Source organism: Pecten maximus, chromosome 11 (genome assembly GCF_902652985.1).
Source record: "Pecten maximus chromosome 11, xPecMax1.1, whole genome shotgun sequence".
NCBI lineage: Eukaryota > Metazoa > Mollusca > Bivalvia > Pectinida > Pectinidae > Pecten > Pecten maximus.
The window spans coordinates 7468615-7486277 of NC_047025.1; the positions used below are offsets into that span (position 1 = coordinate 7468615).

Genomic DNA, 17663 nt, shown 5'->3' on the forward strand with positions numbered 1-17663 from the left:
TTCCACATGCAAGCCGAAAGTAGGCTAACGTTTGTATTATTCAGGTTAACAGATTGTTGATAAACATTGATAAAGGGGTGGATGTATTTCAAAACTTTACTGCAGCAAGATCCTACACTTATAAAGACCGAACAACGAGTGTCAGACATCAAACGGCTTCAATCAAGTGATGGGCAAAATCGGCGACATAACGGTTCAGACTGATGGCGGGAAGGAGGTCTATCGAGCCGGGGAGGAGGTGAAGGGCGTATGGCGCGTGAATATTAATGAGCGCGTGACGGTAGATGATATCTACATCAGCTTTCACGGAGAGTCCTACGTCAAATGGACCGAAAGCAGCTCAAGAGCGCCCGACCTTAAATTCATCTCCCGGGAAGAGTACAACAGAGAGTTGAAATATGTCGGTAAGTCAGATGTTGTCAAAATCATGTACCTTCTTTTTTTCGTTAGGTTGATGAAGCTAACAAAGTGCACAGATACGAGTTTTTACTTGTTAGTTTGACTAGTAAAAACTGCATTTCCTGTTTTAATCAACTACCTAAAACTACGGAGTAGTAAAAAAAAAAGACTATTTACAATTGCTTTGTTCATGGGAGAAAATGAAATGGGAATTTTATAGAGAGTGCTGACATCAAAATCGATAAAACTGCTTCCGGATAGTATTTATAGGAAAAAAGAGATAAATAAATAAAATACAATAAATAAATAAACCCCTTTTCCTACTAAATCTCATCCCCGAAAGATTGCAAAATATGCTATAATTATTTCATTTTCCGAAATTTTGGCCCCAGACCCCTCCCCGAAAAAATTCGGCTCCTGCCTATGGCGCTCGCTTTACCACTAAATTACTGGACCCCACCCCCCCTTTTTCAAATTGCTGCATCCGCACCTGAAGACCATTGGAATTGAAAAAGGACCAGGTGTTTCGGACAAGTAAGCGTCTTCTTCTAAACTTTAAAAAATGATTTACCAAATAACCTGCCATGCCCGGAAATTAGAAGGTTTATAGCAATTTCTTTTATGAAATTTATTGATTCTGCTTTTGTTACATATATACTTAATTGTTGCTGTTACAAGCTTGTGAATGAGATTACAAGACAACATCTGTTAAAGACAATATTATATTCAGAACTTTAGTTATTTCAAAAATGTTCAAAAATAAATCAAATATGATATATATTGTCTCTCTAAATTTTCGGGTTTATAAATTAAGTTTCCATCAGTAACAGAAATTAAAGTATTGTTTCTCTCTCAGTATACAAGAAAACAACCTTGGAGGCAGGAGTTCACGAGTACCCTTTCAGCTTTCGATTACCAAATGACAAAATGCCATCATCATTTGAGGGAAAGCGGGGATGTTCACGGTATTGGCTGTACCTGAAGATTTCCCGACCGTTGCCATGGCGAGATGTAGTCAGCGACAAATGTATTACCTATATAGATGATGTGAATATAAATTTACAATATTACAATGTAAGTATTCTTTTTGAGAATCTAGTTTTCACTTTTTAGGCATCAATTATAGTCTCATTTAAAAACGGTCATCTATATATCATACTTATCCTGCATCAAACCCAGGAAGACATCATCTAATCTCAGTCATCAGGTGTCCCGACACTTAATCACTAGCCCTCCACCTCTGGGTTGCGAGTTCGAAACCTACGTGGGGCAGTTGCCAGGTACTGACCGTAGGCCGGTGGTTTTTCTCCGGGTACTCCGTCTTTCCTCCACCTCCAAAACCTGGCACGTCCTTAAATGACCCTGGCTGTTAATAGGACGTTAAATAAAACAAACCAAACTAAGTCATCAGGGTTTACACTGGGTCCTTTTCAGATTAAATGGGGTATCTGTTAAGTTTGATATGGACTTTGGTTTTATTTCCCATGTGTCAAGTTCAAAAGGCTATGGGGACAGTTTCAACTAATCCCAAGGTCGCTGTTTTGCCAATCTTTTAAAAATCTGATATGGGCCTATGTCAGATTTTTAAAAGACAAATAGAACATTAGAAACTTTCCAGGTCAAATTTTTAAATGGCTGATAAAACATCTGAAACCTTCCATGTCAGACCTTCAAATGACTGATAAAAAATCCGAAACCTTCCATGTCAGAGTTTTAATGGCTGATAAAACATTAGAAACCTTCCAATTACTTCAATATGTGTTCTGGTCGTATTAAGGTGTGGACTTAATGAAAAGACAATATTGAGTGTTTATTGGTATTTCTACTATACAAAAATAGTTATGGATGGAGTTATTGTTAGGCATGTAGGCTTATTGCTGGGTAAATATGGCTGGCCATGCAGATCCCCTCTTTAAAACAAATACAAATGTATATATTATCAAGCGGTACTTGTTCGGCTACAGCCAATGATACTCAAGTATTTAGTCTCTGTACTGCATACAATCGGACACGGATAAGTCGGACCATCGGATAAGTCGGACCATCGGATAAGTCAAATATTTTGCTTGGTCCCGTTGACTTCGACTTATCCAGGTTTTACTGTATGTATTATTTAAAAAAAATTTTTTATACTATTGTATAAGGGATGAGCTAATGAAACATGACATTGTGATGTCACAATAAATACATAATTTATGATGTCATGTATCCAAGTCAGTCAAAAATTCCTTTAGCAGCATCCAACAGTGTGTAGATCAGCCAGTAGTTCAAACTCAATTCAACATTCAGCCTGGTGCACACTGTCATATTAAAATTAACTAAGAGCAGTTTATGGACACTATAAGCTGCACTGACTTTGTCAATGTCATCATGAAGCTATGACGTCACAATCAGCATGACCAGTCAAAACTTAATTAGGTGTTATTATGACATAGTATAAAACGTGTAATATCAACATCCAGTTATGTGAATTGTTCTTCAGAAACCAGTCAGAAAGAAGAAATCAACACGTTTGTCGAAGATGCTCGGGCTTGGTGATGCAGGGGAAGTAACTCTCACTGCCAAGGTCAACAGGACAGGTTTTTGTGCTGGCGAATCCGTACCAGTGACAGGTTGTTGTTTTGGAAATCATCCCAGAGTTGAAAGTTATGAACTGTTTCTGGAAACAAGAATGAACTGTTGAATGAAAAACAATTTATGATTAAAACAGGGATATTGTGAAAACTGTACAGCCAAAAATTCACTAATTACAACTGATCATGTATATAATGCTAAAACCCTAATACCAATACTATGAATTTTGGTGTATACTGTAGTTATAGAATAATTAAATAATGAAAACATACATTATTTAGTTGTAACCTTATTTTAGCATTTGTCACACTGGAAGCATTCCACTGAATTATGATTGCGTTAATTGAAGTTTATCTACATTGGTTTCTATGGCAATCATTGCAAGTGCACTAATTAGTCATTCTGCTAATATTTTCAATTTGGTTTTGAGCTAGAATTTGAGTGTTTAAGTATGTTTACAGTAAATTCATGATAACTTTTTTTTATACATATATCTAGAAATGTCATAGATTGTTTAATTTCTTCTAATTTTACATTGTTAAAAATTTTGAAATTAATCTTTATTAATAAAGAATTTTTATTTTTGTTTGAAGTTGATGCCATCAATGCTTCAACAAAAGATTTGGGTAAACTGAAAGTCTCCCTGGTACAGAAAGTAGTATATAAGGCAAACGGAGAGGAGAAGGTAGAAAGAACGGTCATCTACACCAAGACTGGATCAGATCCTATCAAACAGGTATACTGGCCCGAGGAAATTAGCGCAAAGAAAAAAGAAATACACATTTGAATCAATTACATTTATCAAGAGAACCCCTCAACAAATTTGGTTCATATATTACAGATATACATAATAGCTCTTCACCTGATCGCATTCTGGTGGTCATTTGTTAAAGGTGAAAGGAGTTAAAGGGTCAAAGGTCACAGAACTGACGATTGATGACTTTATGTTAAATACTTATTCTTAAATAAGCCCCCTCCCTTAGTAGTGTAAAAGTTTAATACTCCCTTAGTAGTGTAAAAGTTTAATACTGTATTCATCCTCAAATAAGCCCCTCCCCCAGTGTAAAAGTTTAATACTGTATTTATCCTCAAATAAGCCCCTCCTCCAGTGTAAAAGTTTAATACTGTGTTTATCCTCAAATAAGCCCCTCCCCCAGTGTAAAAGTTTAATACTGTATTTATCCTCAAATAAGCCCCTCCTCATTTAGTGTTAAAGTTCAGTGCTATAACTATCCTCAAATAAGCCCCTCCCCAGTGTAAAAGTTTAATACTGTATTTATCCTCAAATAAGCCCCTCCTCCAGTGTAAAAGTTTAATACTGTATTTATCCTCAAATAAGCCCCTCCTCCAGTGTAAAAGTTTAATACTGTATTTATCCTCAAATAAGCCCCTCCTCCAGTGTAAAAGTTTAATACTGTATTTATCATCAAATAAGCCACCCCCCTCCTCTACTGTTTAAGTGTATTACCCTATGTATCCTCAAAAAGCCCCGGCCCCTTCCAGTGTAAAAGTTAACTATATTTATTCTCAAATAACCCTCCTCATTTAGTGTCAAAGTTTAGTGCTATATCTATCCTCAAATAAGGCCCCTCCTCTAGTGTAAAAGTTAACTCTATTTATCTTCAAATAGACCCCCTCCTCCAGGGTAAAAGTTAGTACTGTAGTTATCCTTAAATAAACCCCCTCCCTCAGGGTAAAAGTTAGTACCATATTTATCCTTAAATAAACCCCCTTTACTAGTGTAAAAGCTAGTAATGTATTTATCTTTAAATAAACCCTAGTGTAAAAGTTTAGTATTTAAAGTTTTGGGATTGCTCATTAATGAACTGTTTTTTAACTTACTATTTTAAAGTTTATGATTATGCAAAAAAGAAGAAGTCTGGACAAGGGTTTATTTGTGAATAAATATGGTAACATAGAATCTATTTTAGTGTTACCTCTTAATTGTTATTGAACATTTTAAGGGGTAACTTACTTTAGTGCTTTGCTAGACTGGTCTCTGTCTCTAAAATTTCAAATTTATAGATGAAATTGAGATTTATAATTTTGGTGTTAAGGATACCTACAAGTATTTCTGATTATTTAGTTTTTAAAGTTTCAATCAAGGGAGATAATCTAGTTTCATACAATTCTTTACACAAAGTTAGACATGAAGGCCAATCTGGTGCTTTGCACACTCAAAGTTAGCTCTAAATATAAATCATGTTTATTCTAATTTTACTTTTTCTGTATTGTTTTATGATACATATTTTGAGCTCACCAATTAATCAATACCCTACCACATAATCGGTCAGCGTTCAAAAGAAATATTTTCTAAAATTGGAATGTCCCAACCTGAAATGGTTTGAGATTAAAATTTTATTTTAAATCTATATAATATTCAGGGACAGACAAGGAGCTGGAAAGATGAGTTGATATATATCGATGCTATCCCCCCTTCTACCCGAATGAGGACTTCCTTCTGTCTGGTAGTCTCATACTTCATTAAGGTAAGTATAAGTCATTTTTGTCAAGGTCATAACACTTAATTCAAAGTTGATAGATATTTGATGTCAAGATCATTACTAATTACATAAGGTCATGTATGTAAATACATTGCGATCCAGGTATTCATATCATCTTATAGACGACTTCCACGATGATCATGTCAGGGTATCGGGCCGACCATCACTGCGCCATTGAAACATTCTTTTTCAAGAACGCCTATGTGGCATAGTGGTATAAGCTGCAGGTATTGCTGGCTAGGCGATTGGGTGCCGTAGATCGTGAGTTTGAGGCCCGGTCAGGGCACGAGTCAAAAAGTTGTCTTCCTTCGTCATTTGTGTTGCTAAGTAATATATACATGTATATATGGCAAGTCTCAGTGTCAAGATCAGATTATTTAAGGTTGATAGATATCTGGTGTCAAGGTCATTTTTAACTTGGGCAAAGCTGCCTTATTCAAGGTCAATACATTATCTGATGTCAAGGTTGATACTGAAATTGTCAAGGTCACTTTATTCAATGTAAATATTTGAAATCAAGGTCATCTTATTGATGGTTTTATGTGTTTTTGATGTCAAGGTTATAACAATCGTCACTTTATTTAAGGTCAACATTTATATTTAAAATCAGTGTAATAATTAATGTTATGGTCATCTTTTGTCAATATCATAGTCATTTTATATCAATGTTTCCAATTTAGCTTTTTGTTTTGAGGGATTTACTCAGAATAAAAAATGCAGGAGTCTAAATATTTTTTTTTCATTTTGATACATTGCCAAGTTCAAATGTAAAACAGCACTAGAAAAAAGGTTAAGGTCAAGGTCAAGTCCCTTTTTCATAAATCAATACTAGGAAATTTGGGATATCCTAAATTTAAAGTAAGAAGCCTTATGTAAATCAGGCACCCTCCTAGTTTGCTGTTTAGTGGTCTAATTGGGATAAATTCCTGGTTTTAGTTACATTATCTGTTTGTAAAGTTTTCTGTATTAAAGAAGCTCAGATGAAAGATATTGATTTTTTCAGGTGTATATTGACATTTCATTCCTGAGTGGTGGTGATCTTGAGCTCTGGTTACCAATCACTATAGGGACAGTGCCCCAGGGCTACAAGAAAACAATACCAGTAAAGGGAGCTACCAGTGCATCACCAAACATCCCTGGTAAGTAGTATATTATACCAGTAGTTGACCCCTCAGGTGAACTTGTGTATGACAGTTGTTGACATTTCATGCAACCTTGCTACTTACAGTGGTTGACCTTTCCTTAGTTGACCTTTCCTTAGATAACCTTTCAATTGACTTTTAATTTATTGTAGTTGTTGACCTTTAAATTGACCTTTAATATATTGTAGTTGTTGACCTTTTTTTAGTTGACCTTTCATTTGACCTTTGATCTGTTGTAGTTGTTTGCCTTTTCTTTAGTTGGCCTTTCAGTTGGCCTTTAATATATTGTAGTAGTTGACCTTTACTTAAGTTGAGCTTTCAATTGACCTTAAAATATTGTAGTAGTTGACCTTTACTTAAGTTGACCTTTCATTTGACCTTTAATATATTGTAGTAGTTGACCTTTACTTAAGTTGACCTTTCATTTGACCTTTAATATATTGTAGTAGTTGACCTTTACTTTAGTTGACCTTTCAATCGACATTTGGTTGTAGAAGCTGACCTTTCCTTTCACCTTGTCTATTGAAGTGGTTAAAGTTGACCTTTCTTTTAGTCTTTTTAGCTCACCTGGTTTGTTATCCGTTAATCATGACAATTCATTTCTTCTTTTTATTGGAATGAAAAAAATGATGCAAATTTGATCTGAAGCATCTATGGGAGGAAAGGAAGCCAATAGGGAAATATTGCAAATTCTTTGAAATCCCAAAATTGATATAAAAGTGTTTTTCTGAATGACCTGAAACAAATATGTTCTTGAGGATTTGTGGAGGTGAATGCACACACAATGCTGTAGTGGTGGCGAGGTTGGGCCCAAAAGAGGAATTTCTTAAAATTTCTTGTTCTTCCATATGGATGAAAATATTTTGATCAGATTTGGTCTGCAGAATCAACATGAACTGAAGTGTTAAAGGAAAGTGTTGACCTTTTGTTTGACCTTGTCTGTTGTTTGTATTGCAGTGGTTGACCTTTCCAATGCGTTGACCCATACCAGGTGTAACAGAGGTTGGGAGAGGTTCAGTAGGTCAACTGACAATGCTATACCGGAATATGTTTGTTACACTCCTATGTGTGTCTATGTCCCAAACTACACATACAAACCCAAGCCTTTGGTAGCTAACCCGCCCAAACAAGGACCTATGAAGACGACACAAGTATCAACAGCAGCATCAAAGTCGGCTACACCGTCAGTTTCTACCTCCAGTCCAAAATCAGTGGCCGGTTCCAAACCAGCCTCAAAGAGTCCGGTCAGAATCCAAACAACAGTTCCTGCTTCCAGTCCAAAAACATCAGCGGCCACTCCCATGCCAGCATCAGAGAGTCCAACTCGCCTCCAAACTTCAGTTCCTGCCTCTGGTAAAACCACATTGGCGGCTACTGCCCTGCAGGCATCAAAGAATGCCACTCATATCCAAACATCAGTTCCTGCCTCTGGTCCAATGATGCCAGCAGCCACTGTCACACCGACATCCAACAGCAGACTTGAAGGTCAAGGTCAGCCAGAGCCATCAGCTCCGCCATTAATCTGTGATGAAGATGAAGCATATAACATGCATGATGAGAGGGTATCACTTCCATCCTATGAGGACCTGTTTGGTCAGGGGGCAGCAGAGGGAAAAATTGTGAGTATCATTTCATGGATAGACTGGCGCCGGCGCACTTGTCTATAGAATATTAAAATCTTAAATAAAATTGAACTTTTTATAATTTTGGTCTCTAGGATATGGCTGATTCTAGATTTCTTACTGATTTGGTGATAGTATAAAACCATCTATATTCAAATTGATACTCTTTCGGAATTATTTGTGAAGTATTTGTGAATATTTGTGAAGTATTTGTTTGTCTCTATATCTGCCAGGCTATCCACTCAGATATCAGATTTTTGCACTTTTTACAGCCATGCATCAAAGTATGTTGGTGAAAATTAAATACTTACATGTAACTTCAGTATGAGTAAAGCTACAGATCAAATTCGAGTTTCAGGGTTTTTGGGTCAAGGTCAAGGTCACTGTTACTGTTTTTAGCAGGGGCCAGTAGGGGACATTGCTGTATTGCTAAGTATCAATACCCAGCATGCTTGTATTTTATAGAGAGGGGACAAGAGCATATAAAACTGATATAACGTTAAGATCATATATCCCCGAGGGATCTTGGCACCCACCATTGAATTATCGTTATTGGTTCTATGTCAGACTGATCCTTTTTTTTTTGCTTTTCTGTTCAAAAATCCAAATCCAAATTGCACAACTAGGGAGCAAGGGGAACATACACATGAAGTTTGAGGAACATATCTCAAGTTCTTTTCAAGAAATAGTGATAACAAACTTCTGTTTTCAAAATTTAAGATGGCCGCCTGTTAGCAATTTTGTTTTATTGATCAAAAATCCAAATCCATATGGCACAACTAGGGACCAAGGGGAAAATACACATGAAGTTTGAGGAAAATTCCTCCAGTGCTTTTCACAAATTGTTTACGGATGGACGGGGGACAGATTGATAACAGACAGACGACGGATGATGGACGCAGTGCGATTCGAATAGCCCACCGTTTGATGATGATGGGCTAAAACCCATTAAACAATTTTTGTGTGTTTCAGGAGGTAGAAGAGACTTCCACAGGAAAGGTGTTTATGCTTATTCGATTCAGAACTAGTAAGCGTGAGGAATTTGTCAATACCTTGAAAAATTACAGTACTGGACTAGAGAAGTTTCAGGGCTATCTATCGGCACTGCAACACAAGGCAAGTTGTACACTAGATTTTCATTTTTTAACATCCTTAAAATTATTATTATTATGGTCAGTAAGAAATATCCTTAAAAAAGATAAATGGCATAGTTTTAATGCTGGTGGTTATAATGTAAAACTGCTGGTGAAATAAATGAACAAACTAATGCATTTCAGCAATGATAACATAATTAGATCAGTTTAGAATCATTTTTGGTGATAATAAGACTGCATTTGAATCAGGAATATAATTTTATTAATGTGTCATTTGAAAAGATACATCCACTTGTTCAGCTTGCATTCAATCTTAACTTTGTTTCATATTTAACTGCATATCTGCATTTTGCATTTTCCGCTTCATTGACCAATCATATATTTACTTCATCTTGACCAGTAACGCCAACTGTCGTGTAATATCCAGGGCCAAAAGAATATCATATGGCTCTGCCCAAAACGATATGCGTGTAAAAACACCTTCACACAAGCTATCTAACTCGATCACTGATATTATAGTTATATATTTAAGATATATTATTTATGTATTTTTTTTTACACAATTTCCATATAAATACAGTTGATAGGAGTTATGATTCACTAATTGATCTTTACCCTATTAAGCGTTACCTGATCAAGTGGAAAGTACTGTACATGTATGTGTAGACAACATTTAGAATGGCATTCATATGTATAATAAATACATTGGTACCAGTTATAAAAATATAACTCAGGTCATTGTACAGGTTTCCTAGTTGGCACTGTTTATGAATATAACTATGCAGCTTAGAGCATGATATTAAGATTTTTTGTTATTTTCTCATTCCTGTGTTCTGTTTTAGGTCCCCTCAGTGCGATCGGGTAAGTGGGAAAAGGCCAGCGTCTTGGCTATCCTGACGTTTGAAAATGAAGATATGGCACAGGATTGGCTCAAGTCTACACCTGAAGTTTGTATGGAGAAGTGGCTGGGAGGGTGTGACATCTTGTTAATGGAGTCATCAGAGCCTTTTCAGCAAGGTAAAAATTACAATCAGAAGATAGATTGTATCAAATGCATTTCAAACTGTTATAGGGTTCTGAGTTTTCTGGTCCGTCTCTTGGCTGGCAATTCCAATACAATATTTGATGGCCAAAAATATCCATTTGTGACAAAACAAGTTCTTTAAAAATGTTTTGGATAAATATTGTTAATCTTTATTTTATTGTCCTTGTATACAGTTGCCTATGTTCTTTGTTGAGTGGATATGTGTTTGTCTCTCTGTGCTTATTACAGGATAAATATCTCTCTCTCTCTCTCTCTCTCTCTCTCTCTCTCTCTCTCTCAAAATATCATCAGGCCAATATCTTTTTTTAACATCATAAATAAATGGCTGATGTCATCCATTTGTCACAGTAGTGCATAGTGTCATATCCGATACAAGACTTGCATATCATTTAGAATATTTAAATGCAAGGTTTCATTTTTGACATTTCAGTGAAAATTGAAAAACAAAAACAAAAAAGGAAAAATATGTGGGGTTTCGATTACATTTATTTTGTTACAGTGATTTTGTTACATCTGTTAAATTATTTTCTTTTTTCTAGATCACCAAGTTCTCTCAATATCCAATACAGTGATAAATGGCGAGGATGTAGAAACAAACAAAGACTTGGCACGATATCGATATATACTTGACCAGTACCTAAAACCAGCAAGGTAAAAAACATTTTGTGTGATATCATTTAAAATGTAAAGGTGTTGAAAAACCAACAGTTCATTAACAATGAATGTTCATCATCAAAAGAGAAAAAAACAGTGGCACTCACCATGGCAATTAGAAAACAAAGGGAGCTCACACATTTGTAAGGTGAAGTGTGTAACTTTTGATATTGTATATAAATTAGTGTTGGGAATCACTATAAATGTCATGATCAATTATCACCATTTGTTAAACGATCGATGATAGATTATTGATTGATCATGAACTGAAGGAAAATATCTGCAAAAACATTAACCCAAATAAATAAAAGCGGGGAAATCCCCAAAGAACCAACGTCCATTCAGTGTAGTTTAGGAAAAAGTTTGTCTTCTAGGTCCCAGTAGGATATCAAATGGTATGTAGGGCGCTCTTAAAACGTAGATAAATCAAGGTATGAAAGAAGGGCAGCAACTCCCAAGGATCATTTTCAAACCTGGACTCTGGAGTTGCTGCTCTTCTTTCATTCCTTGATTAACCCAAATACTGGAAAAATGTTTTGTTTGTATTTTGTGATGATGATAGATTTATCAATTTTCAGTTAGATTTACAGTTTCGTTTTTATGTCAGTGTTATCTGTTTTTTTTACATTCACAAAGTTTGTGTTACAGGGTGAGGATAGGAGGTGTATCTGTTGCGCGTTCTCAGACGTCTAAATGTCTGCGTGGTCAATGGGACATAGATCTCAAAAGCACTGTCAATATTCTGTCTTGGCCCACTGTAGCTGTCCTTAGACAATATAAGGAAAGTGTAGATCCAGGTAAGTTTTCATCCTGTCTGTCAAAATAGCATATTACGACAAATTTAGGTTAATTAACCCTGAAACTTTTTGTAAGATATATCATACCTGTGAACGATACTCAAAATGTTCTGTTTCAAGAGACTCTAGATAAATTAGACTCCTTCGTTAAAATTCTTATTCTCTCCCAACTTTGCTAGCCAAGGGTGTTCAATTTGATACTATAAATCACTATCCAATGGTGTTCTTCAATGCAATACTCTGCTTCACTAGCCATGGGTGATCCTTGGTAAGTGAAGACGAGTATATCGTATTGAACACCCTTGGCATGTGAAGAAGAGTATCGTATTGAACACCCGTGGCATGTGAAGAAGAGTATCGTACTGAACAACCTTGGTTAGTAAAGAAGAGTATCGTATTGAACACTTGGTTAGTGAAGAAGAGTATCGTATTGAACACTTGGTTAGTGAAGAAGAGTATCGTATTGAACACTTGGTTAGTGAAGAAGAGTATCGTATTGAACACCCATGGTTAGTGAAGAAGAGTATCGTATTGAACACTTGGTTAATGAAGAAGAGTATCATATTGAAGTCTTGGCTAGTAAAAAGGGTATTGTATCGAGTACTCTTTGCTATTGAGAAAATATCATATTGAATATCCTTGGTAAGGAAGAAGAGTAATGTACTGAACACCCTTGGCTAGTGAAGAAGAGTATTGTATTGAATACCATTGGCTAACGAGAAGAGTATTGTATGAATTCTATTGGTTAACGAGAAGAGTATTGTATGAATACCATTGGCTAACGAGAAGAGTATTGTATGAATACCATTGGCCAACGAGAAGAGTATTGTATGAATACCATTGGCCAACGAGAAGAGTATTGTATGAATTCCATTGGCTAACGAGAAGAGTATTGTATGAATACCATTGGCTAACGAGAAGAGTATTGTATGAATACCATTGGCTAACGAGAAGAGTATTGTATGGATACCATTGGCTAACGAGAAGAGTATTTATGAATACCATTGGCCAACGAGAAGAGTATTGTATGAATACCATTGGCTAACGAGAAGAGTATTGTATGAATACCATTGGCTAACGAGAAGAGTATTTATGAATACCATTGGCCAACGAGAAGAGTATTGTATGAATACCATTGGCTAACGAGAAGAGTATTGTATGAATACCATTGGCTAACGAGAAGAGTATTGTATGAATACCATTGGCTAACGAGAAGAGTATTGTATGAATACCATTGGCCAACGAGAAGAGTATTGTATGAATACCATTGGCTAACGAGAAGAGTATTGTATGAATACCATTGGCTAACGAGAAGAGTATTGCATTGAATACCATTGGCCAACGAGAAAAGTATTGTATGAATACTATTGGCTAACGAGAAGAGTATTGCATTGAATACCATTGGCTATTGTGATATTAATAATGTCTTGCTTTTGGGAAAAAAAAAAAAAAAAAATCAATTGAAAAATAAAATCCACAGTATTCTATTATATATCCTGTTCATTACGCAGGACATTTTTCATGCATGGTAAAAAAATTGTATTACTAATGAAATAAGCACTAATTGAGCCAATTATAATCAATATTTCAGAGATCTACCAGGAAAGTCTGGATCTTAGAGGGAAGGTGTTTGATATTGTGTTGTCTGTGGTTATACAACTCGGTCAGCTACCCAGTTTCACCAACGCCAAAGAAGATGAAGCTGGAGAGGCTGGGCCGTCATAGAGCTGGGATAATGATCATCAACGCTAGCCCCTTAATCATATGATATATGTAGTAAAAGATTTTCCAGACAATCTAATTAATATCAAGATGGTCATTCTCACTACGTTATATGAACATCTAACGACATCCCATATGGGGTCACGTTCTGATGACCTTTGAGATATGTATGTCACTTTCAGGGCGAATTGTCTTTTTGTCGATGAAATTAAAGCAAACCATTTCGTCATAGCATACATCTGAAGCAAACAATTTCGGCACAGCATGTATATAGCAATATGTTTTGTAGGACGAAATGACATGAAGCAAATTGACAGATTATGCAACCTATACACTCTGGTCATGCTAATTCGGACATATAAAATTCACTTCCAAGATTCTGGAAGTAGTCATTTGATTGGCTAATCCAAAAGGTCACCCTGACGTGACCCCTTATGGGATGTTGTTAGATGTTCATGTAACGTAGTGACCATCTAGATTTTTAGCCCACCATCATCAGATGGTGGGCTATTCAAATCGCTCTGCGTCCGTGGTCCGTGGTCCGTCCGTCCGTCCGTCCGTCCATCCGTCCGTCCCTCCGTCCGTAAACAATTCTTGTTATCGCTATTTCTGAGAAAGTACTGAAGGGATCTTTCTCAAATTTCATATGAAGGTTCCTCTTGGTGCCTAGTTATGCATATTGCGTTTTGAGACCAATCGGATAACAACATGGCCGACAGGCAGCCATTTTGGATTTTGACAATTGAAGTTTGTTATCGCTATTTCTGAGAAAGTACTAAAGGGATCTTTCTCAAATTTCATATGCAGGTTCCCCTTGGTGCCTAGTTATGCATATTGCGATTTGAGACCAATCGGAAAACAACATGGCCGACAGGCAGCCATCTTGGATTTTGACAATTGAAGTTTGTTATTACTATTTCTGAGAAAGTACTGAATGGATCTTTCTGAAATTTTATATGTAGGTTTCCCTTGGTGCCTAGTTATGCATATTGCGATTTGAGACCAATCTGAAAACAACATGGCCGACAGGCAGCCATCTTGGATTTTGACAAATGAAGTTTGTTATCACTATTTCTGAGAAAGTACTGAATTGATCTTTCTCAAATTTCATATTTAAGTTTCCCTTGGTGTCTAGTTATGCATATTGCGTTTTGAGACCAATCTGAAAACAACATGGCCGACAGGCAGCCATCTTGGATTTTGACAATTGAAGTTTGTTATCACTATTTCTGAGAAAGTATTTAAGGGATCTTTCTCAAATTTCATATGTAAGTTCCCCTTGGTGCCTAGTTATGCATATTGCATTTTGAGACCAATCTGAAAATAACATGGCCGACAGGCAGCCGTCTTGGATTTTGACAATTGAAGTTTGTTATCGCTATTTCTGAGAAAGTACTGAAGGGATCTTTCTCAAATTTCATATGGAGGTTCCCCTTGGTGCCTCTTTATGCTTATTGCATTTTGAGGTCAATTGGAAAACAATATGGCCGACAGGCAGCCATCTTGGATTTTGACAATTGAAGTTTGTTATCGCTATTTCTGAGAAAGTACTGAAGGGATCTTTCTCAAATTTCATATGGAGGTTCCCCTTGGTGCCTCTTTATGCTTATTGCATTTTGAGATCAATTGGAAAACAATATGGCCGACAGACCGCCATCTTGGATTTTGACAATTGAAGTTTGTTATCTCTATTTCTCAAAGTACTGAATGGATCTTGCTCAAATTTCATAAGTAGGTTCCCCCTGGTCCATTGTATTGCATTTTTGGACCAGTCTGTCCTCAAAACAACCTGGCAAACAAACAGCCATTATCGTTAAATCTCAAATTTCTTATGTAGCTAGGATTCCCTTGTTTGAAAAGTACTGGAGGGATGTCTCAATTTGCACAGATTAGTAAAATGAAGGGAAAAGTAGAGAAAAGATCAATCTGACATGGAACTTATGAAGATCATTCAATGGTGGGCGCCAAGATCCCTCTGGGATCTCTTGTAATTAGATTGTTATCCAGCTGGAATCTTTTAATACTGGATTGCCTCCCTTTAGTCTGAAATTATGATGTTTAATTATACAAGATGGAGGTTGTTGTTTCAGGTTATGGTGATTTGAACGAAATCCTTTTCACTTTAGTTTATAATGAACATAACTATGCTTCCAGGCATATTTTTATTCAATATTTTGTTTTAGAATTACAAACGACTGAATTCAATTGTGTCATTTTTCATCTGAAACAGAGAATTATTGTTATTTTGATATTTTACCTATTTTGTTAAATCAGTACATATCGTTATTAATTCATCAAAATGAGATTTGTTTCTTGTTATGAAATGTGCTTTCATGTTTCAAATTCTTATAAAATACCATGTGGAATATACATAAATTTGTATCTCCCTCAGGTATATTGACACAAATGTATATATTTACATTACATTATTATTGTCAGGGGTTGTAAAATAAAGTATTTTTCTTATTTTTTATATTTTATGTATTACATTTATTACATATACCGGTATTTACATGTATTGCAATTGGTAACAAGATTTTAATGTTGACCTGGTAGGTATCTCATTGTAAATAGAATGGAATGTCAATCAGGATTGTAGACGGTTTGGCTCCTAAAATGCCATCAAAAGCTTGTATTGAAAATGAAAGGATTTCTCTTGGAAATAAGTGAATTGCATTTAATTGATTGCAGCCAAACTTTTGACATTTCATTTTGTCTTCATGCAATGAAATGATTGAAATATTAATAGTAGAAATATTCCATGTACATCAGTAGTGTAATGTACGTTAAAGAAATAAAAATTAAATCCAATCACAAGATTTATTATTTACCAAAGCTGATATCCTATACAAGGGCAAGACGCAAACAAATACTTTCCTTGTGACGTCATAATTGCAATTTTTATACACTGATAGGCGGTAGTTTGACGTCTAAATTAAATCAAATAGGCTGACTTTGAAAACTTTGTTAGCCCCATTAGCACATGTGATCCAAATCCCGACAAATCATCATCGACTCTGTATCAAAAACACGAACCTTCTGTGTTTTTCTTGATAATTAAATGTTCCTCTGACGAAGCTGCACAGGTCTACAGAGGTCCCGATATAGTTAACAATGTTTTTCAAACAATTCATTCAAGAAGAGGTTGCTATTTGCAAAATTTAAAGAACGTGAAACCGATGCGTCTTACACATGATGAAGAAGCTTCCTTTCAAAATTCTTTGTTTAAATTATCATTATTGAATCGAAAAATGTCCAGTCGCGTCCTCCAGTGCATTTTAAATTTGGAAATCGCAAACTTAATATATTGCATGCCAAACTAAGACACCAATGTAATTCCCTTAATTATGATCTTTTTAGAGTAAACCATGCAGAAAGCGCAGCTTGTATTTGTGGTCATCCTTGTGAGAATGCCTTTTTATGGAAGTCACCGTTTTACGTATTTAGTAAACCGTATATTATATAATTTTTGCATTCATCCACGTTAATGTAACTATGCCTTGTAATACACTGTATATATGTTGGGAGAAGGCGTTGATAAGTTGTTGTAACTTGTGCCTAATCCGGTTTCTATGCTTTAACAATAAATATGTTTATTAAACTAAACTACCTCCAATGAAGATCATCTCAAACTTCTACTTCGAAAGGGGGGTATACCCGTACGATTACGTGACATTACTAGACAAGTTTTATAAAAAAAATTACCAGGAAAATATAAGTTTTATACTAGTAGAAGCGGATCTGTCCGATACAGATTATAGATATGCGAAATCAATCTGGGCTACCTTTGGCATGACATGCTTTGGGGAGTACCATTAACTCAACATAAAGACAGATGTGTTGCTATTAGCTGGGGTGTTCGAGAACATTCGCTCCATCAGTCTAGACTATTATCATTTAGACCCAGCACATCACTACACGGCGCCTGGATTTTCGGAGGCAATGTTGAAAATGACAGGAGTAGAACTTCAACTTCTTGACGATATTGACATGGTATTCGCGGTGGTGTGTCCATCATTCCAAAGACATTTGCTCAAGCCAATAGCCTAAAAGCCCCAGATTACGATCCGACAAAACCAAATACTTTACTTACATACTTGACATGAACAA

General features: G+C 35.8%; 1 protein-coding gene across 1 annotated transcript; it reads left to right on the forward strand.

The window, feature by feature from the left end:
- The first annotated feature begins 62 nt into the window (after nt 1-62).
- On the forward strand, nt 63-13858 carry LOC117338339. The gene is made up of 12 exons (XM_033899648.1): nt 63-404; nt 1256-1473; nt 2882-3011; nt 3567-3709; nt 5358-5462; nt 6481-6616; nt 7577-8238; nt 9214-9357; nt 10178-10352; nt 10920-11031; nt 11683-11831; nt 13423-13858. The coding sequence occupies exons 1-12, from the start codon at nt 170-172 to the stop codon at nt 13554-13556; spliced, it is 2343 nt and encodes a 780-aa protein (XP_033755539.1). The 5' UTR covers nt 63-169; the 3' UTR covers nt 13557-13858.
- The last annotated feature ends 3805 nt before the right edge of the window (nt 13859-17663 follow it).